Source organism: Alosa sapidissima, chromosome 3 (genome assembly GCF_018492685.1).
Source record: "Alosa sapidissima isolate fAloSap1 chromosome 3, fAloSap1.pri, whole genome shotgun sequence".
Lineage (NCBI taxonomy): Eukaryota > Metazoa > Chordata > Actinopteri > Clupeiformes > Clupeidae > Alosa > Alosa sapidissima.
In genome coordinates, this window is record NC_055959.1 from 11,609,433 (window position 1) to 11,631,393 (window position 21,961).

The window sequence follows — 21,961 nt, forward strand, 5'->3', positions numbered from 1 at the left end:
GTAAAAAAGAGGAATGCTGTGAGGCATTCAGGAAACTACGACGGAAAGAGTCCACCACAGAGCCAGGCAGCATTTTAATGGGAATTCGGCAGGACAAACTGAGCCCTGTTAGGTCTGGCATTAGCATAAGTTTGTGTGTGGAGCCAGCTAAGGTCTATGAATGTTCAAATAAACCAAAATAAACAGACATTCTGGAGGCCGAGAGGCTACAAGGACACGTGGACGCCAGGCTCAGCAACCCTGTTTTGATTGTGATTTAGAGTGTTAGAAGAAAATAGCTACCTGTCTGGGGTTCATATCCTCCCATTACAGACAATGAGTCAGCACCCCACAAGCCATCTCTGTTTAGCTCATCAAGCCATCAGTCTCTAGCCCTCCTGTCCTTTGATGTGCTTCCTTCATCATAAATGAGCTCTCTGTTCTTATGCTCATCAAAGAGGACTAAAAATACTGACATTTCTATAGAGCATATCGGGACGGAAATCATCTAAAACCTGCCTTGCCTGAGACAAAGAAAGACAAATAAGATCGAGAGGAGGGCAATAAAGAGATGGTGAGAATGAAAGTGCTTTCACAAGGACAAAGAACTACCACAACTTCTGGGGAAATTTTCATCTGCTTGCAGAGAACTGGAAGCAGATGGAAATTATATTTACAGGGACACTGACTAACCCTCCTCTGCCCTAGATCCTCCTCTCTCTCTAGCTCACACTTGAATTTAGTGTCTCCAGGACAGGCCTGATTGTAGTTTTAACTGTTAACCTGTAATAATAGCCTTTGCAACAATTATGGTATAGTTCCCGGCAACAATAGTACAGTCATTACCATTCGACTTTCAAGTGTCTCTGTCCATCACCTTGTTATAACATGCAGAGTATAAACACATCTGCTGAATCATCTGAAAAGATATGCATAGGCTACTGTATGACGCACACCCTCGGCTACTCTCTGTCTCTGTATACCACCCCCACCCTACCTTGCTGATTATTTTGACAATTATCCTGAAATATCTGTAACGTATGAAACGAGTTTTTGTTTGAAATCACAATGTAGCAGACAAGATGAAGATCATGCGACAAAGGAAATCTCCTGGTAAAAACTCTTTAGGACAGAGGAGCTTTGCCTCTAAAGGCGCAGCACTGTGCGATAGTATTCCAGATGCTGACGATTCATGCAGTCAAGAACAAAAAAAACTACTAGAAAACTATCGAAAATCAAATAGTTCTGCACAAAGTGCAGAAACTGTTGTCCTTGCTAATGTGGAGGTTGTTATCTTTAGCCTACTTCATGTTAAACAGCGCCTATAGGAATTCAAGGAAAGAGCAGTGGCTTGAGGTTTATGAGTTTTTCTTTCAGAAATTAGGTAGATGACACATTGACTCTCCACCCTCTCCCGTGAGTCAAGCCAAAATCGGTAGCAAGAAAAATGGTTGTTCCTTCCAAAGAAGACCTAATCCTAACCACAGAAATATTCAACCCGTTTGGGTTGGAATTAGGACAATTAAACTTGCTTTTGTTCAATCCATATATGTTATGAACAAAATGAATACGCATATTAAATGAGACAAAAGTTTAAATATCAAACTAAAGTCTATAGAAAGTATGGCATATGTGTGTTTGTTTCAATAGGTGGTTGATAGTGAAATTTGTGCATGACTTACCGACGTCTGCGTTACAAAATGCCTGTTGAGGATGCATCGGAGAGCAACTGCAAGCTTCGGCGATTTCTTTCACTCGCCATAAAAGCAGCACGACCAACGTAGCAAGAATACTGTTGTTTAGATTATTCATATTTTAGAAATATGATTTATTCTCCTGTATGGTGCTGATTAAATTACTCCGGTCTCTGTTTGGTGAAAAAATGAACAAACAACTATTTCTGCGTTGAGTTAGAACCAAACGACGTCCTGCTTAATTGTTCAGTGTTGATGTCAAAATATCTGTTACACTTCTACGAACCTCAAAAAACATACATGTGATCATGCACTAACTTGCATTTACAGCAGTCTATTCATCGTTGGCGACGTTGACGAACTCCACCCTGTGCTGAAGTCTGCATGAACTATTTGCAAGCGGTGGGGCTTTATGCTTGCCTGATCGAGCTCCGCCCTCCAGCCATGACCTGTGTCCGCTGTATGAGTAAAATGACGACATTTTCCTAAATGTCCTTTAAAAAGTTTTTTTTTTCCCCACAGGCCTTTTGAACTTCCCGAAATACTTTAGGGGCGCGCGTGCGCTCATACACACAGGGGACGCATCCACATTCACATAATGTTGTTGATGGTGCGCTCTATGAATGGGTTTCATCATATCCATACATTCTATGTTTTACCTGAAGTATGGGAGTAGCACTGTGTTCACTGAAGCACTAGAGTGAATCTCTTCGAATGTTTGTCCCTGTAAGCTATCCACCAAAAGGGTCAGTCCTGTTCATGTCCATGTAATGCATCTGACTGTCCAAATTAATATGAAGATGAAGATTTGTATAGGATTTGGCAAATATTTTTTTAAATGAGTGGGTTGAGCACATTTGAAAATTTTGCCTGATAAGAGATTCATAAAATGCAGACAAAGTAAGGACCCCCCTCTAGTTAGAATTCAAAGTGTATCAGAGGTGTGTGAATCACACATGCACACACATTAAGTGTTCTTTCCATTTGCAATTTAATCAAAACACATTTCACAATATGTTTTGATGGGGAGAGGGTATAATTACAGGTGTCTATGCTGACGTACCCTGGTGCTCGGGAGTCATCAGGTGTGTCAATCCACCTCAGACGCTCTTCACCTCCCTGCATGTCCCAAAACAATAAGTGAAACTTGCCCATATAGCTTTTCTCCCCAACAAACTCTGCCTTAAAACAGCAGGCTGATGTGATGCAAAGCACACACCAGGAATAGGCCCATTAAAAAGGCCACTTTATCGGCTTGGTTGGTTGATTGTCGTCCTGTAAATGATTTTGCCAACACAAACATGACGCACAAAGGGACAAAACTAGACATCCGTACCTCCAACCTTTAATCTTTAAGGCAATAAACTTAATTTGGGAGCACACAAAATATAAATGATTATTTGCATTAATAAAAACACCTTTTTCACATTTATCAAAAAGAATAATTGAATGTTCCATGCGGTTCAGAGGACTCCTTCCATATGCACTGCTTGCCCCACTCCTGAGAAGCACCAGTCTGTGACAGTGCAGTGCAGTGGCATCACAGATCCCTAAACCTTTCCGCACTAATACAGAAATATATTGTGGAATAATGATCTTGTTTTTATACCACCGCACTAATACAGAAATATAGTGTTTTTTATATACCACTGCACTAATACAGAAATATAGTGTGGAATAATGATCTTGTTTTTATACCACCGCACTAATACAGAAATATAGTGTGGAATAATGATCTTGTTTTCATGAGAAATATGCCTATGAAATATGGAAATATAGGCCTTTGATGAAATCTTCTCTGATGAAATAGTCAGGCTTACTTGTTTAAACAAAGATTACTACTATCTATACTATCTCCAGCTGATCCTGGCAGTTTAAATGAATCATCATAAAGTAAATGGATATAAAACATTGAGCCCTAATTTAAATGTCGGTAAATTGGTAAATTGCAGTCTAATTACATCTTATGTAATAACTAATTTCCTAATTTGATATGATGAGGAAAACCTTAGGCACTAACTCAGTGGACCCACACGCTACACAATGGTTTGAATTCATGAGACGCAGCCCATTGCCTGGACGACTTTGCCCATCATTCAAATTAGGGCACAATGTTTGCTAGAAATTAGTTTTAATGATTCTATATTGTTTATTGTTGTTGTTTTATATATTGTTAACTGTTTTAGATGCTGATGAATTTTGAATGCTAATTTTGAAGGGACGAGTTATTGTACTTTTTTTTGTACTTTCTGTAAGTCTTATCTGGGTGTGGCAATTGAAGGATCTTACCGGAAACCTTTTCACAGTGATAGTATTTGTTCCATAATTTCACATCAAATGTAAGTCATGCATGGAGAAAGTAACTGCATGAATCATTGTTAAATGCGCGAACAATGATAAACAATTTACGTGACTCCCTAAAAGAGACCGCAGATTATCCCTTCTTTGGTCAAGAAACTTCCACTAACATTTTTTCCCCAGCATGTAGTAGAAAAACAATTATCAGGGTGTGTGTTTTCATTCACAAGAATTTGGCTGTATGAGCACAAGGATGTGTAGGTGTACCCCGGGGGTGTCGACCAATTATATGGCTCTGACTTCATATTGGTCAGCCAGAAGTATAACTTTCCAGACTTTAAGTGTTTGTCCAGAAATTCTTTTGGTGAGTCTGACAAGTGACTAGTAAATCAATGACTCACAGCAGGTGGTTACACATCACTTTCCAGTCTTTCATCAGGACCAGTGGCATCTCACGTCCCACTGTTATGTGTTTCCGGCTTGAATGACAACCAGATGACGCAATTACAGACCATGAGTACCATGTCTGCAACCATTCTCATTCACTTTCAGGGAAATTTACAGTTTTACGCAACATGCTCAACATGCTCAAATGACCTCAAATGAATACCATGAGGATAATATACGCATGCACACATACCACAACTGAAGTACAGTAATAGAATTCAGAATAGTGTCATTCTCTTGCTACAGGTTGTGTGTTGTCTGGAGTTTACTTTCATCTAGTTCTCACGGTGCTCTGTCGGATAAAACATTCCTTAGTAGATCCTGCAGGTGCTTTGGCTTTCCTTCTAATATTTCCATAAACAACACCCTACAACTGGAAAAATACTTGGCACAGGCTGGGAAAAACTTGGGTCTCCAAGTCATGCATTATTTAATAGAATCATACACGGGTGCATAATATAATAAATGAGAACACAATTTGCCCTTTTACAATCTAAAACAGACTTGTGTAGAAGCAGTACAAGACATCAAATACAAGCAATTTAACCACAACACTGCCCATTAAATATCTAAAACATTTCACAGTGATAGACTAGATAGAAGTGATAGGTCTAAACAAATGTAAAACATAGATCTTTTGGTTCTCATTGTTATACCACTGTGTCATAAACACAATACATTCCTAGACAGCTATGTGGACACGGACTGTAAAACACAAATCAGGACTTGTCACACGCTTCTGTAGCACTGTCTGAGAGTATGAGCCTTCCTGCTTATCTGTAGATGAACACACCCTGTCTGTCTCCATTTAAACAGATAAAAAATGATGTACTGGGGCAGGGGATAAACAGGATTTCAAGTCATATCAGTTTCAGGAATTTGGGAAAGCAGCTGACTCTATTCATGCATATCAAATCTGGTCTGCTTTCATGGAAAACAAATAATTCCACAATCTCCATCACTGCTCTGTGCTGTGATATTCAAACATCAAAATCCATCCATAGACATATATATGCAAAATAAAACTGCATAAATAAAACAGCAAAACCTTTAGAGGATACCAAGAACAGGCATTTGCGCTGCTGGTAGAATGGAGAGATTTTCTGCCCTCTGAAGTTTTGATGTTTATGGGAACTGGAGTGGAATGGTGTGTGTGTGTGGGGGGGGGGGGGGGGGGGTAGTCTACCAGGAGACAGCTGGCATGAGGCAACTGGTGTTCTTAATCTGTTGGGGAATATACCGGTTCAGTGTTCTCAAGATAACTGTTGCCCCCTGTGCAGATAGGAGGAGTTTCTGAAATGCTTGGAACTCCATTCCTTGGAAGAATGATTTGACGTCAAATTCAGGGAAAAGACCTTGACACATTTTGCTTTCGATTTCTCTGTAAGTGTTGTAAGAATCTGGATTGGTCTCAATTAGGCTTGTACATCTGTATATTACAATAACTTAATTTGTCTTTGCAAAAATGTTCAAGTTTTGTCATTGGGTGTGAACAACCCTTTTCAGGTCCAGCCACACATTCTCTAGGATTGAGGTCACCCAAGAACATTCACCTTGTTTTCTTTAAACCATTTCTGTGATTTCGCTGTATGCTTCGGGTCATTGTCTTGCTGGAAAGTAAATCTTCTCAGCGTAGATCTCTTACTGACTGAACTAGATTGTCCTCCAGGATTTCCATATATTTTGCTGAATTCATTGCTTAAACTACCTTTACAAGCCTTCCAGGGACTGCTGCCGAGATGCATCCCCATGATGGGGTGACATACCAAAACAACTTGTATGTGTGTGTTTGTGTGTGTGTGTGTGTGTGTGTGTGTGTGTGTGTGTGTGTGTGTGGTGTGTGTGTGTGTGTGTGTGTGTGTGTGTGTGTGTGTGTGTGTGTTTGTGTGTGTGACAGCAACTGGGAGAGAGACAGAGAAAGAAAGAGAGAAGAGGTGTAACCTAACAAGGATATCAAGGAGAGACTGTAGATAAATTATCTATACATTTGCATTCATTTGCAAAGAGTATTTATAGGGACCTATATCTGGCTCATAAGTTCACTGTCTCTTACTTAGGAAGACCCCAAACTCACTGCTTGTCTTGACTTCTTGTGAAGGCCCTTCTTTCTGTTCTGTTGTGTCCCCCTTTTGCATAAAAACGGCAAGTTATTGTTTATTGTTCTTGTGTTGACTGCTGAATCTTTAAATAGACAGGTCTTACAGTTTTGTACAGCTGTTTAAACATATTTTCAAAACTCTGTCTATTTTTCAAAACTCTACGCACAAAACCTGCAATTGCTCACATAAAATGCAAAATGCCTAACATCTTCAGCAAAATGACATACATTCAAAATGTCATGAACACATTTCTAAAGCAAACATTAACCTCATTACAAACACTTTTGTCATAATATGACGTTTTGGATACATCATGTACACTGTTGCTCAAAACCTGGGCTTCATGTATATTTCCATAAAAGAGTGAAAGCCATCTACTGAGAGTTGTGTATTTCAACATGTGAAACTACATGTTGAAATACACATGTAGTAAGCAATATTGAATCTAAAAAGTAGTGATTTTTCCCAAATAATTTGCTGTTGTTGTTGCTGTTACAGTATTTTATATGTCAGAATGCTTTTCATTGACTATAGCTCGGCATTCAACACAATAATCTCCTCAAGACTGGTCACAAAACTCAGCAGCCTTGGTTTTCCACCTGACCTCTGCAATCTCATCCTGGACTTCCTAAGTAACCGCCGCCAGGTGGTTAGGATGGGGTCCATCACCTCCGCTCTCCCTAACCCTGAGTACCAGAGCGCCTGTGTGCTCAGCCCTCCTCTTTACTCACTGTACACATCTGACTGCACACCATCACACCTCACAACCTCATTATCAAGTTTGCTGACGACACCAAGTGGGCCAGATTAGAGGGGACGAGTCGGTGTACAGGGAGGAAGTGGAGAATCTGGTACAATGGTGTCAGGAAAACAACTTGTCACTAAATGTGGCAAAAACAAAAAGAGCTGGTGGTGGACTTTAGGAAGAGGAAGAGAGCTGAACTGGCTCCCCTGATGATTCAGGGGAATGCTGTGGAAAGGGCGAGCAGTTTTAGGTTCCTTGGGATCAACATCACCAATGACCTCACCTGGGACTACACACTACAGGAATAGTGGGGGAGGCCCATCAATGCCTGTTCCCCCTTAGGTGTCTGAGGAAATATGGGATGGGCCCCAATGTTCTCTGTGCCTTTTACCGGGGCATAATTGAAAGTGTCCTCACAGGGGCCATCACCTCCTGGTATGGCAACTGCACTGCAAACAGCCGCAGAGCAATACAAAGATTAGTCAAAACTGCTCAGAAAATCTGCGGCTGTGAGCTTACACCTATAGCAGACCTGTTTCAGCAGAGGTGCAAGAAGAAGGCCCCAAGGATTGTCAAGGACCCCAGCCACCCTAACAGCAACCTTTTCCAGCCGCTTCCCTTTGGCAAGCGCTACTGCAGTCTGAGAGCAAAGACCAGCAGACTCCTTTTTTCACCAAGCTATTAGGCTTCTTAACAGTATAGACCCTTATTTATTATGAACATGTAATGCACTGTATTTTTAGGCTGCTGCTGGTCAGGAGGGCTAAGATTGTTGCTGTCTGGGAAACATTTAGGCTACCCTATTCGGTGTAAACTTGTAAGACAAACAAATTTTTCATGGCAGAGCTGAAGCAACGAAATTGTGCTTGCAAAGATGTTGGTGGTAGAGTCTGGTTTCTACTGCATGGTTATAAAATAGGCTGTCAAAATTTTTGTATATTGTGTAATGTATTAGTTTTAACTTGCACATGGTAAAGATAAACTGACTGGGTAGTCTAATTGTACTTCTAAATGTAGCACCACAGTTTCAGCCAAGTGGAATTAAACTGAGATAATCAAGAGAAGGTGAAGTTTTTACAGGCAAAAATCCACCAAATAGCGAAAGGTGGAGTACTGAATGGGCCTACTGGGCCCAAGAGCTCAGGGGGCCCTGAATCCCAAGCCTCTACGTGAAGTTGCTTCACTCACCTGAAGTCATTATTTAAAGGGTCATGACCCTTTTTTAAAATGACCCCTTATCTTAACTCGGGGTGGGGGTCCATGCCTATGTCCGCTATGTCCGTCAAAAGTTTGGAATACCCTAATTGACTGACTTAACTAATGACTTGTGATTTTTAAGACTATTTTTGCATGGCAGGATATGTATTGAAATTATGTTTGGGGGTTCCCCAGACCCCACCACAGACTTGTGTGACCTTTTTGTAATAGCCTACCTACCAAGCTTTTCCATGTCTCCACAATGATTCTAGACCGCATCTTTTTAGCAACAAATACGGGTTTTGAGGCAGAAACGATTCTTTGCCATCACTCTGGTCTTGTGCTCACTTTTTTGACAGATTGAGGTCTGTACTCTGGCTGGGCCACTCTAAAATGTTGATATTGTTCTCTGTTAACCATTGTTCTCTCGGCAGACTGCCTGATCTGTTCCTCCCAGAATCTTAATGTAGCCCCTTGTTTTAGTGTTACTATTTACTTTGAGAAGGTCAGCAGGTCCCAGTGAAATAACAGAAGGAGAAAGACAAGGACCAGGAGATGAATACTATAAGTAAGAGGAGGTGATTTCTCTCCATTTCTCTATCACTCTCCACCACTAGTTGCCAGACATCCAGTGCTTCAATTCAAGCCCAAATTCGGTATTTGTATTGATGCGGAAGCGGTGCAGGCCATAGTTCAGCACAAATTGAAGCATAAATTCAACAAATATTGAAAAGTTCACGTGTGATGAAGTCTTGGGTCTGTTATTCACCTATTCTGATTCTGAAGGAGTGGAGAAACATCTGCCTTTTGGAGATTATGATTGATCGTTTATTGACAGTGATAGTCACGGTGTGTCTGTGAATGGAAGTGTGTCTTTGCGTGATAGTGTCTACTAAACATAGCATGCTTATTTTGACCCTCTTGCCCAACATAGCTGGAGGTGCCAGTGGTAATCGTGATGATAGTGTCCGTAATGGACGTGGTACTGTGGCAGCAGGGGTAGTGAAAATAGGGCTCTGAAGAACTACAAAGTCACCTGCGATAGGAACTGATTTGACCAGGCTACTGTATTTAGTAGTTTATTTAGTAGGCTGACAGCAGTGCTCACCCTCACCGTGCTCAGTCTCTGTATGGGACCAGTCTCAACCATCAGAAGACTTTTATCAATATTAAATTACATTATATAGATAGACATTACCTAACCGTATAGATATATAACCCAAGAGGATGGAATAGCTGGAAGTCTCCCATAGCTCAGGTGAGGGTGGAGAGAATAGTGCGTTACTAATGGCAAATTCAGAAACTGAAATATGCTAGGGTGTTTGGTGCACTGCTTTTCAAGCATCTAAGGGTCTGTAAGGTCATTACAATCATTACACTCAAGAAGCATCTAAGGGTCTGTAGGTCATTACAATCATTACACTCAAGAAGGAAGCAGAATTCCTAGGAGGCTCTCTAGCACGAATAGAGTAAAATGCATGCTTATTAGTTCATGAGTTCTGTGGGCGAACTACACTGCAGGCATGAGTACTGTGTGTGTGTGTGTGTGTGTGGGGGGGGGGTCTTTTGGACAACTGTCAAGTCAGCAGTCTTCCCATGATTGTGTAGCCTACAGAACTAGACTGAGAGACCATTTAAAGGCCTTTGCAGGTGTTTTGAGTTAATTAGCTGATTAGAGGTGTCTTCAATATTGAACCTTTTCACAATATTCTAATTTTCTGAGATATTGAATTTGGGATTTTCATTAGTTGTCCGTTATAATCATCAAAATTAAAATAAATAAACATTAAAATTGAAATATTTCAGTCTGTGTGTAATGAATAAATATAATATACAAGTTTTACTTTTTGAATGGAATTACTGACATAAATCAACTCTTTGATGATTATACCAACACGTCTACTTGTTTATTCTTGAGAAATACGTGCTATAAGTACCAGCATCATATCATATGAGAGGGTGCAATGGTGCTCTACTGGTTGGTATGTGGCACTGGGCCATCATAAGAAATCCAACACTTGCTTGCCATATCAGTGGCTCTTTTCTGTATTTATTGAGCTACTCATTAATTGAATCAACTAAATGTTTTTTTTCCCTCTCATACATGAGTTTCAAATTGAACATGTATTACACTTCATCTAAATTTTGAATCTGGATTAAATGGAAAAACACAAACATGGGAAATCTGGTGTTAAGGAACAACAGTAATTATGGCACAGGTTACACGTCTGGGAAAAGGAACAGCAAACAGTCCACCATGACTCATTAGGCTTAAAAAAGTCAATACACACATTATAAAATAAGTTGTGCACACACAATTTCCTTTTGACCTTTTTCCATCACCGTTGACGCTCTTCATAACAACTCTGTTTCATGGTGGACAAAAGAAAGCAGTAGACAGCAGAAAATGGTGAAGAAAATCATTTCACTAGACACTTTCGGAAATAAATGGGTCTTTGGTAGAGCCTCTGAAGGGTTTTTGTGGGACCTAAAGAAATGGGCCAGATTCTCAAATACGTAGTTGTAGGTAGTGTGGCTACCCGACCCGAGCCCGACGGGTCAGGTCGGGTTCGGACAAATATTTAGAAATTGTCGTCGGGTTCGGACACATGGCGGCGATATGAATTGGAAGTTTTACATTTAAAATAGCTTATTATGTTGGGTAACCAACAGATCTGCTTTAGGCTACATGATGCAAACGTTTGTTTTTTGAGAATAAAATAACATGTAAAAAAGACCTAACAACTTTCTTCCTGTATGCAAGATTTCGCCGTGACAACGCATGTGTATTTCAGGCGGCACGTCTTGGGTAACGTTAAAAAAAGTTGTTAGCCTATCAAGACATTTTAAGACCAAAGAAAACTAAGCAAATTAAGTCTTGGCCTACTATGTTAAGGCAGTCCTATTTGCGTTGCATAGGCTACTGTGGTAAAGACATAGGCTACCGGTAGGCTAAGGTCGTCTCGTTCAACTGGAGGAGGATATCCGAGTTGTCCCAATTAACGTTGATGCTGCGTATGGATCAGTGACAGAGGGACTGTAGTTTCAAAGACTGTTGCAGTTCATTTCAAGACCAATTCTACTTGCTTGGGCCTCTTGTTATGTGCGCTGTGTGTGACCTGTGTGTGTGCACGCTCATCTGATTCTGTAGACAAGAATTCCATTTGTTGTTTGTTCCGTTTAATGGGCTAAAGACAGGCTATCCAAAAACGTGAGCGTTTAATCACTAGCATGGGAATAACTGAGGCATCATCTGCGTCGGGCTCGGGTCGGGTTCGGACATAAAAATGAAAATGCCTGTCGGGTTCGGACGCAATTCTGTCGGACGCGGGCCGGGTTCGGACAGACATTTGCGGCCCAAACCGCACTCTAGTTGTAGGATGCCAGGGTGTATGGTCTCTCTTTTCAGGGGTTCTTCTGTAGCCACCAATCAAATAACTTTCCAGATATATAAGATACAGTGATAAGAACGACTGACCCAAAGTCATATCTGGCATAGTGATGAGTCTGTATGTGTGCATCAGAGGGAGTCATGGGTTCAACAGAGAGTTCAAAAATAATGTTAAATATAAGAACAACCAGGAATAAAAAAAAAAAAATGAAGAAAAAACAAAACAAAACAAAAAACAATAAAAAACAAACTTAAAATGCATTCAGAATTACCATGGTACTTCAGTGCCCCCATCAGTATGCTCAGAGAATCTGAGTGATCTCCTAATCTTACATTCAATATGAGAAGTCAGTCAGTACAGTACTACTGGGCTTAGCCACCCAGGTCACATGACTTCAGAAGGTCGCATGAACACAGGGAGTCTCATGGAGCTGGAAAACCAATCATGTGACCACCACCAGTTACAACGACTACAGACAGTTGGACAGGGTTAGTGTTCTTGGCGGCCCTCTATGTTGAGTTGTGGTGTGAGTGAATGAGTAGGTGGGTGGGTGAGTGGCGTTGGCCATGGAGCAGGCTGGCGTCGTGGCGACAGCCCTCTGTTCTGTACTGGCACGGGGCTATGCCACGGGTGGGTGCGGGGTGATGACGAGCCGTGGGGAATGAGATGAGGAGTGGTGGGTTAGGTGCCAGGCTGCCGACTCGGACCAGAGTTCCCCTCTCGGAACATTCCTCCGAGAGGATCTCGGTGGCGTGCAGTGTTTGTCTGCACAACTGACGTGAAGGGGAGGACTTCAGTTTTTGGAGTTCGGGCTTAGATGCCCTTAGATGAACTCCAGCCCCTCGTACTTGACGTCTCCGATCTTGGTCTCGGGCAGCAGGATCTGTCCGTCCAGCGTGAAGGCCAGGATGTACGTGGCGATCTTCCCGGCGTCCTCTTCGGACTTGAGCGCCAGGATGATCTGGTCGTCGGTGTTAGGCACAAACTTGAACGAGGAGAAGCCGTGCGTCGGCTCCAGCGGGCCCACGCGGCTCACCAGAATGTTCTGGAAGTCCGGCGAGCAGTTGAGCAGCAGGTTGGTGCCGCGCCGTTCGTCCGCCGTCTCCTCGTAGCGCTCGTTGCTGGCCCGCCGCGGCAGGAAGAACCAGCGCTGCAGCGAGTCGCTCCACGCCGCCGACTCATGGATGAGATAACCTAAGAGGGACGTAGGAGACAGACACAATGGGGTCAGTCAGGGTCAGTGAAAAAGTTCTGGAGAACAAAGGGTGTCGGGGGGGAAGAGAAAAGGGAAGTGGGAAACCCATTACAAGAGAAAAAGGGGAAGATGAAAGCAAGTGACTGCAGTAACACACGAGTGAAAATGTGCAGAGTTGAGTCATTATGAGCCACTAAGGGCTGAGGTGTTATGGCCATTTCACAACCAAGACTCACTGTCGTCAGTAGGATAGGTAGTGACTGATGGAGAAATTCCTCTGCGAAATAGCACTGAGGAGAAATGGTGGTGACACAGAGTAACAACGATTTCACATCGCCACCGAGTCAAATTCATAGTGTCTGTAACACTGTGACCTCTGTGAGCACGTTCATCTGTGGCAACACTGTGGTGACAATGACTTTGTGGGACAGACGGACAGACAGACAGACAGACAGCCACACGTACACACACACACACACACACACACACACACACACACACACACACACACACAAACACACACACACCCACACACCAACACACACCTGGACGCTGGATCCCTGCAACAGGGCGTAGAAGGTGGTACTTGGGATCAGACAGACACACAGACCAACACACACACCAACACACACACACCAACACCTGGAGGCTGGATCCCTGCGTAGAAGGTGGTAGTTGGGATCAGACAAACACACACACACATACACACACACACACACACAACACACACACCAACACACACCTGGAGACTGGATCCCTGCTGCAGAGCATAGAAGGTGGTACTTGGGAACCCAGTTCTGATGCTGGACGTCACCATGGAATCCGACCACCTTGACCCACTGGGGGTCATTGTTGACAAACTCTCCTGAGGTGGTGGTCCACTCCTTCCCCAGACCCCCCACGTACAGCTGCTCGTCCTTCACAGCCAGCCACTCTGCCTTGAAGCCTGCACGTGATGGCAAAACAAAGACACACTTACACCCAAAGAACTGATAACCCCAGAGAGAACTCATGTGACATTTCCATATGATCTAGATGCTTATTCAAAGTGACTTACAAGTCAGGCACAAGCTCACAGGCTACAGTCAGCTAAGGAGAGTCATTAAGAGCAAGCTCAACAATACTAACTCCAGTCCCAGAGAGGACAGACAGGGGGCAGTAATAAGTACATCACATGAGACGCTGAATCATATTTCAAAATACACTTCCTAACACAGACACAAACACATACACACATGTAGATACAGATATAACTACTGACCACATGACCACTCAGGGCTCCAGACTAGCTTGTTGCATTGGTTGCACTGGTGCGTCTAACTTTTTTATTTAGGTGCACCAGCACAACATTTAGGTGCACCCAAATTTTTCATCGCAGCACCTTTAACGTCACAATTTCAAGGTCCCCTTTTTATTTCTCTTGTTGGATTCACGATCGTTTTGCGTTGTGTTTTAGTTCTGATGTCTGTACTGAAGATGGTCAATAAAGCTTGACGGCTGGATCAGGATCGGTGATTAAAAGAATTTATTGTAGATGGTACAACACTCACTAACCGAGCACAGGCTAAGTCTCAAACAGTAAAACTGCACAGAGTCTAACAGGTGTGGTAGTTAGTAGAAGCGGGCTGCTGCTGAGCGTCTTGGCATAAGATGCTCCCCGAGTCGCTTCCTCGATCCGTCTCGAAGTAAACCTGAGACAAAGCCTGTTATACTAAAATCATATCAACGTAAATCATGCCAACGTGGAAGGTACCAGCCATAGCTCAAAAATAATAGGAAAAGTACTAGCCCTGAAAACAGAATAACAAGGTGATATCTCATTCTGCCCATGCTATCACTACGGCCATGAACATGGCAGTCTGACCTGTTGATGGTAAATCCTATGTGCAGCCACACAGGCGCCTAAGGATTAGAACTAGGGAGTGAAACAATGGCATGTACCTCTCCACGTCTCTACTACACACAAAAAGTAACACAAAAGTAACACAGATGAACACATCAGAATACATACAGAAATACCCCAGATTTCTACACTCTCCATATACATTCCGTGTCTGAGCTGTTGTTAGAGCATGGACCAGGAATGACCGTGTTGATTTGATTTGGGGCCTCCACCACCTTGACGACATCAGTAATATTGAATAGTGAATACTGTGATCATTCACATCAGTGGCGATCCTAGTCTCTGCTCGACCCTCCTCACACACATGGAAAATGATGGCTTGTCATATGTTTCTATTTCATATTTTGGAGTTCATAAACTTTTTATATTTTGTTAATAGTGTATTGTATTGTATGATCTGCATAATTACTAAAAGCTAAAAATATTTAGTCATTTGAATACTTCATATTGATTTTTTTAAACTATTACAGTTGTCTTCAATGTTATTACAGTGGTGGTGTGTAGGTCTAATTGAGTGCCTGTGAACAGTTACCTAGAACTCTCTCAAGATGTAAACGTTTGCCAATAGGTTGTGTAGCTTATTTCGGAAAACAGTAACAGTAGGCCTAAATGAACTAACTTCCATAGCCTAGGTAGGTTAGCAACACAAACTTGAGAGGTGCAAGTCAGCAAATCAACATCGCTACTGGCTCGGATCACGACAGCTGCATAGCTGCGTGCGTGTGAGGAGAAAAGACACATAGGCTACGGGAATCGCACGACTGTCATTCTTAAAAGTAGGCTATATCGATATAATACAATTAGGTATTGTGAGGTTTCTAATTTCAGGGTATTGTTCAGGGTATCAATACTTTTGCAGTATTGGTGCACCATGCACCACTAGTCAAAGGAGAACAAACACTTAGTTCGTGGAGAGACAGCAGATTACCTTGACATTAGGTGCGACCCAGGACAATTTTAGTCGCACCCATAAAAATTTTGGTCGCACTCTGGAGCCCTGCCACTAGCAACACCTTTCAGCTGGCCCATTCTATTGTCTATTTCTAGAAACCTATTCTAATTTCAGATAAGAGATAAAGATGACTTTCATCAGTATTTTCTAAATATACCTGTATAAAATGTACTCTGTGTATTGTATATTTTCTTGTATTTTGTATATTGTCTATATTGTATATTGTCTATACTGTCTCTACTGCGAGAGTGAGACCATCGCCTGGAACCAAATTACTTGTGTGTACCAACTCACTTGGCCTGATAAACCTGATTCTGATTCTTTACAGTATACAAAAAACACAGTATCTGGACAGGGTTAACATGTCACAGGTGTTGCCACAGACCTTTGGAGACACTTCCGTCCCCGTCGGGCAAGATGACCCAAGGCACGGCCCTGTTGCCATCGATGTGGTAGACCACGCCGGTGCGGTCATCCACGCTGTAGAGCCTCCCGTTGAACACGGTCAGTTCGGACAGCTCCATCCCGCGGCCCTTCTCCGACAGGTGCGTCTGCAGCTCCACCTTTTCCGCGTCCCACTGGACGCTCAGGTGCGGCCGGCCCGAGCCCTCGCTTATCAGCAGGTGCCCCCGCCGCAGGTAGCTGACCCAGGTGTTCTTCTTGCCGTCCTGCCGCGACGCCGTGTCCAGGTCGGCGATGACGGCGATGCGGTAGCGCGTGCCCTCGGTCGTGTGTTCGGGGGCCGTGAGCGGGTACGTGTCGTTGTAGCGCTCGCCCAGGTCGTCCAGCAGCGGGCCCTTCTGGCCGAAGCCCTGCGGGCCCCGGGCGTGGCTGTGGTGCATGGCCCCGCTGGCGCCCCCTGGGGACAGCTGCATGTAGAGCAGCAGCAGGAGGGCCAGCAGCGCGCCCATCAGCACGATCGCGCGCCACTTAATGCGGAAGCGCGGGTCCAGGGTGTTGGTCATGGAGGCCAGGACAGGAAGACCCCCTACGGAGATGCGCAGAGGGCCACGCTGCTCATTCTGCTTGGGCTCCGGCTGCGTGAAACCTGCTGCTGTCACAGGCATGGGCGAGTGAGCAGTGCTATCACCTGGGAGAGAGGGAGAGAGAGAGGAGAGAGAGTGAGGGGGGGGGAGAGAGAGAGAGAGAGAAAGAGAGAGAGTTAGAGAGAGAGAGAGAGAGAGAGAGAGAGAGAGAGAGAGAGAGAGAGAGAGAGAGAGAGGGAGGGAGGGAGAGAGAGGGGGAGAGAGAGTGAGTGAGAAAGAGAGAGAGAAAGGGAGAGAGAAAGAGAGGGAGTTAGGGAGAGAGAGAGAGAGAGAGAGAGAGAGAGAGAGAGAGAGAGAGAGAGAGAGAGAGAGAGAGAGAGAGAGAGAGGGAGGGAGAGAGAAAGGTAGAGGGTAGAGGGCACCAGAGAGTTAAAACTCAAGAGTTCATTGACTCCTACTAGATAATGGTAAATCCTGTTGGAGAGTTAGCCTGTGTTGACCTTTACTGTGGTAATTCTGAGTGATGGTTTAAGTTTAACTGACTGGTTTAACTAGTTTAAGTTGACCCATGTACACCAGACAATGCATAAGATGTTAGTTGTAGCTCTTTAGGATTTTATTTCTAAAACCAGAGCCAAACTCAACAACCCCTCACCTATCTTTTGCACTGTGGACCACACATAATCTCAACCCTCACACACGCTCTTTGAGCTTCACTTAGCTGAATCATGGCCAGACCTGCTCTTGAACTCTTAACACACCTAGTGCTACCTAGTACCTACAGCAATCTAACCTGTTCAGGCTGAAGTGTTAACTGGTTGTTCGACTGATAGAGCCACGGTTTCACATAACCTAGCCTAAACACCACAACCTTGAAGACAGACAAGTTGTCATTACCGTGCAGAACAACGATAATAAAATAATAGAAAAAAACCCACTCTACCAGCTCCAACTCTGACTCTACAGTCTCTCACAGAAAGGTGCTGAGAATCTTAAAGCGGATATCCGCCCCCACGTACAGATAGCAGAACAATAGCCGTCTGGATCACAAGGAAAAGATGACCTCTGGTCACATACCTCTGCTCCCGCCAGCTGAACCACTGAAAGAGAGGAGAGAACGGGGAAAAGCTTTCACCAGCGTGAGAAGTCACGGAACCAGAGTGTGACAGCACAGCAGGTGTCTGCCACCCAGGCAGGCAGCAGTGTGTAACAATGGGGTGTGAGCCGAGGGAGGGTATACGTGTGTGTGACGACGTGGAAGGTGGGAGGGACTCAAGACTCAGAGCACAGGGACAGAGGAGGAAGAAGGCGGCCAAAGGTAAAGTAGGAAATGTATGAGGACTCCAAAAGACGACGGACATGGCTGGCTCGCTGATTCTCTGGTTTAGTTACAGAGTTGCTACAGAGTTACTATTGCTACAGAGTTGGGTACAGTATGGAGAGGATCACCCTACATCAAGCCACCACTGAAGACAGACTTCCAAGACCAGTGATCACATGGTCTGAACCTGTGTGCCAGATAGGGATTTAAAAGACAATCATCCAGGCTACACAAACAAATTGAATTTAACATTAAGTAACCTAATTTAGCAGCAGACTACCTTCCACCACGATAAGAAGACCATACCCATAACAGCAGGCTAAACAAAATTGTTTTAAAAATTCAAACATAATCTACAGGCTATCTCTGCAAAAAACTGCAGTTTCCAGTTCTGCTTATAACATGTATTTACTAGCCTACTCCATAACTCTACTTTGAGATTAAAGAGTCTAAGATATAGCAAGTGTTCTGTAGTAGAATCTATTGTATAACTCAAGGTAGGAAATATGCATGCACAAACTGGGAAATAGCTTAGTGTCTGAGCAATGATTTAGTTCAGAAGACAATGAATTTGTAATAACTTTCTTTTCACTCATTTCTCTTAACTCAATACACTGAATGAGCCATGGTCTATCTTTTGCTGTATATTGATAATAAATGTTTGGCCCTTTTGTGAGAACATAAAGGAGTTAGGGTAGGCTACATATATACATACATACAGGTTAAATTCCTTTGTTTCCTCTCTTAGGAATTGCAAAACCATTGTTATACATTCAGGCTACCTAGAGTAGTCAGTTCTGATTACCAGAAACAGCTGACTAATGGTGACTTGCTGCCCACTGAGTTATTCCATGCTGCACATCTGACTAGAGCCACTCCTGATAGACACACACAATAAAGTTTTTACCCTTGTCCTTCTGCTTCCTCGCTCGTTGACTGACAGGCATTTTACTGTGAAGGTGTAAGGTACTGTAGTCCGAAAACACATATGTCTCTCACCACACAGACAAGACTGAATAACCGTGCAAACTTCCACAGGAGGATTACAACTGATTACCTAACTTGTAGTCCAAAGGGCCATATCAACAGGCAGGAACCACCCCACTCATGCAGCATTACAAAACAACCTTTCTACATCAGATTAGCTGAACTCACACAAACACTCACTCACATAATTGATTACATTTTCCTGACAGGAGAAGAATACTACTGAGAAGCACAACATCTCTATGAGGGAGTGTGTAACTTGCTATTCACTTGGATGTGTCTGTGATTGCTCTTTTAGAAAGAGCTCCCCTAAAGAAAGTGTCAGACACTAGGTAAGTTCAGCAGCACACACTGGCATCAATGGGAGACTGCAGAGCCAGTTGGTCCTGTTGGTCATCTCAAGAAAATGATCAAATAGCATTACCCTCTACATAATGCTAAAACTTTTTCTAGAGGGTAAGTTGGTCAACGGCCATTATAACAGAACAAGCTATGATCTGCAGTTAGTAGTGGGATTTTTGAGAGACAGATTTATGAGGTCCAACGTTCTACCAACACGACTGTAAAGGTTCCCTAGATCCGTTTCCATATGCTAGCAATTATCCAGATAGCTAACTTCAAGGTTTTCTTCCTCAAAAGACCATGGCTCATGCCTGCAGAAAACTAGCAGGCTAACTTAATTAGATCCATTGAGTGTTTTTACCTAAGAGATCACTGCACAACGATGGTAACTTGCAACAGCATCATGGTCACAAACAGGATAGATTTGATAGATATCTCAAACGTACATATTAGCACATTATTACATAAAGGAGACATATCACTATACCAAAGCAATCCTGTAAAAAACAATGTCATTTCCAGGAGTAGCCTATGAGGCGACCCCTCAGGAAGCAGCACTGAGATGTTCTTTCAGGTTTGTCATGACACTCTCTTACATAACAAAACATACTTACTCAAGCGAATTGTCGCCAAGTGTCGTTTCAGTGTTATGAAAATATAATTACTGATGATGTGAAGAGCATTTATCACTCCATTGCCCCTCTTTTCGATGGTCTTCTTCCTGCAACACGGCAACTGACGGCAACACGGCAGTACACTATGGAGTTACTTCCTCTCGCGCTGACACGACAATGCAACGTCAATGAGTTCTCGGTATACATGGCTGCGTAGCTTTTGCGCATATCGTATCGTATCGGTCAGCCCAGAGCCATAGAAAAAGATTGTTTATCTACCGCTCTGGGTCAGCCACTCAAAAAGCAAGTAGCCTAGTAATTTCGCTAGTAGGTGATGATGCCTATGAATAATAATACATATATAGATTCGTTTTCAATAAATATACAAGTGCCTAAATAAATATCAAGTTTTTGAGACAACATTGTGTCTTGTCAACCAAAGTCAAGAATGTTTTTGGAGGGTAGTCAGCCCAGAGTCCTGCACGGGTTCGGGTACCCGCGGGTACCCGATGGGTGACCCGCACATTTTGATGAAACGGGTGAAAAATATTCTACTGTGTCGGATGCGGGTCGGGTCGGGTCGGACACGGGGGTGACACGGGTCTAAGTCGGAATTGGCCTTTCATAAACATCACGTGCATACGTAACAATATTTTCTACATAGTAACACATCCTAAATAATATGCCTGCAATTCAAGTTGATAAAAGCATTTGAAATGCACGTTTCGTATGTGCCTTCCCAAAACAGGCTCCTATACTTTCACTTTTAAAAATCACATGCGCGGGATCTGCCTGCAGTCTTTCAGAACAAAGTGGCTGCACATTGATTAAAAACGCCTAAAGATGACTCTTTTGACATGTTATGGTGGAGAGAGCATGCTCGCTTAATTCCCAATATTGCCTAGATTGTGAGATTGACATCCCTGCAAGCGAGCGAGATTTATCCTATAGTGTCACACATCTTATGCATATTTCCATAAAGTTTCACATGCTAATGCATAATCCGGTGTAGGTTATGACCGAATCATTCTTTCATTTAATGTAGGCTAGCCTACTACTGCTGTTAATAAGTTGTGTGTGCAAGGCCGTGTTTGAATTCTAAATTAGGCATTTGCGTGGCGATAGCCTTGTAGACGCATCTGCTTGAAAAGTGGTCAAATGTTATCACTCGGGTGTTGAAAAGTAGCGCAGGCTACCACAATACATCATGTAGGATATGCCTGTCAACTTCAGCTGAAGTTGGATCTGCAATGTTAATGGTTGTGTTATTAGTTGCTTAAACGTGTCTGTTAAACTCGGGTACGGGTCGGGTGTCAGTTTTATTTAATGCGGGTCGGGTCGGGTACGGATTTTAACTAGCTCTGGTGTCGGAAAACGGGTCGGATGCGGTTTTAAACATGACGGGTACGGGTGGGTGCGGATTTAAAAAATTGGACCCGTGCAGGACTCTGAGTCAGCCCATAGACTAGCCTAGAAATCTAGACGCACCCTAGCGGCAGCAAATTACATTTGCTTCCAGGGCTACCCATAGGTTGTGCAGCCTCAAACATGCAGTGCTAAGCGGTATGTATTTTATACAGTCTATGATGTAGTAGGCCGATGTTGGTAGCAAGCTGATCCAGACCATAGACTGTATACAGTCTATGGTACAGACAGACACATTTTGATATCTGAGATTATTTTATTTTCCAGGAGAGATATGAGGCATTTTGTGTGCACAATAGTTGGATTTGTATATACAGTAGAGTTTATAAAACAAAATAACAATAACATAAAATAATAAATACAAAAAAATGAAATTGGTTGTAAG

The 21,961-nt window shown here is 43.1% G+C and overlaps 2 protein-coding genes across 6 annotated transcripts in view; both read right to left on the reverse strand.

Annotated features, from left to right (window-relative positions):
- The window catches only part of timp2b (TIMP metallopeptidase inhibitor 2b), a 9,412-nt gene extending 7,344 nt beyond the window's left edge, over positions 1 to 2,068 (reverse strand). The window contains exons 1-2 of one of the 2 annotated variants that reach the window (XM_042086281.1): positions 1,960 to 2,068; positions 1,662 to 1,846 (exon numbers count right to left, since the gene is read on the reverse strand). In XM_042086281.1, coding sequence (XP_041942215.1) covers positions 1,662 to 1,791 — 130 coding nt within the window. In that variant the 5' untranslated portion in view covers positions 1,792 to 1,846; positions 1,960 to 2,068. Of the gene's footprint in view, positions 1 to 1,661 lie in introns of both variants that reach the window. The other variant, XM_042086280.1, reaches the window with a different exon arrangement.
- Positions 2,069 to 10,489: 8,421 nt separating this feature from the next.
- cant1a (calcium activated nucleotidase 1a) lies at positions 10,490 to 20,332 on the reverse strand. 4 transcript variants are annotated; one of them, XM_042086870.1, is made up of 4 exons: positions 20,152 to 20,332; positions 16,287 to 16,991; positions 13,789 to 13,992; positions 10,490 to 13,045 (listed from the first exon to the last, which is right to left on the reverse strand). In XM_042086870.1, the coding sequence occupies exons 2-4, from the start codon at positions 16,966 to 16,968 to the stop codon at positions 12,675 to 12,677; spliced, it is 1,257 nt and encodes a 418-aa protein (XP_041942804.1). In that variant the 5' UTR covers positions 16,969 to 16,991; positions 20,152 to 20,332; the 3' UTR covers positions 10,490 to 12,674. The 4 variants fall into 4 exon arrangements, with proteins under 4 accessions (XP_041942804.1, XP_041942803.1, XP_041942806.1 ...); XM_042086869.1 differs by lacking the exon at positions 20,152 to 20,332 and adding an exon at positions 19,116 to 19,633; XM_042086872.1 differs by lacking the exon at positions 20,152 to 20,332 and adding an exon at positions 17,907 to 19,090.
- Positions 20,333 to 21,961: the final 1,629 nt, after the last annotated feature.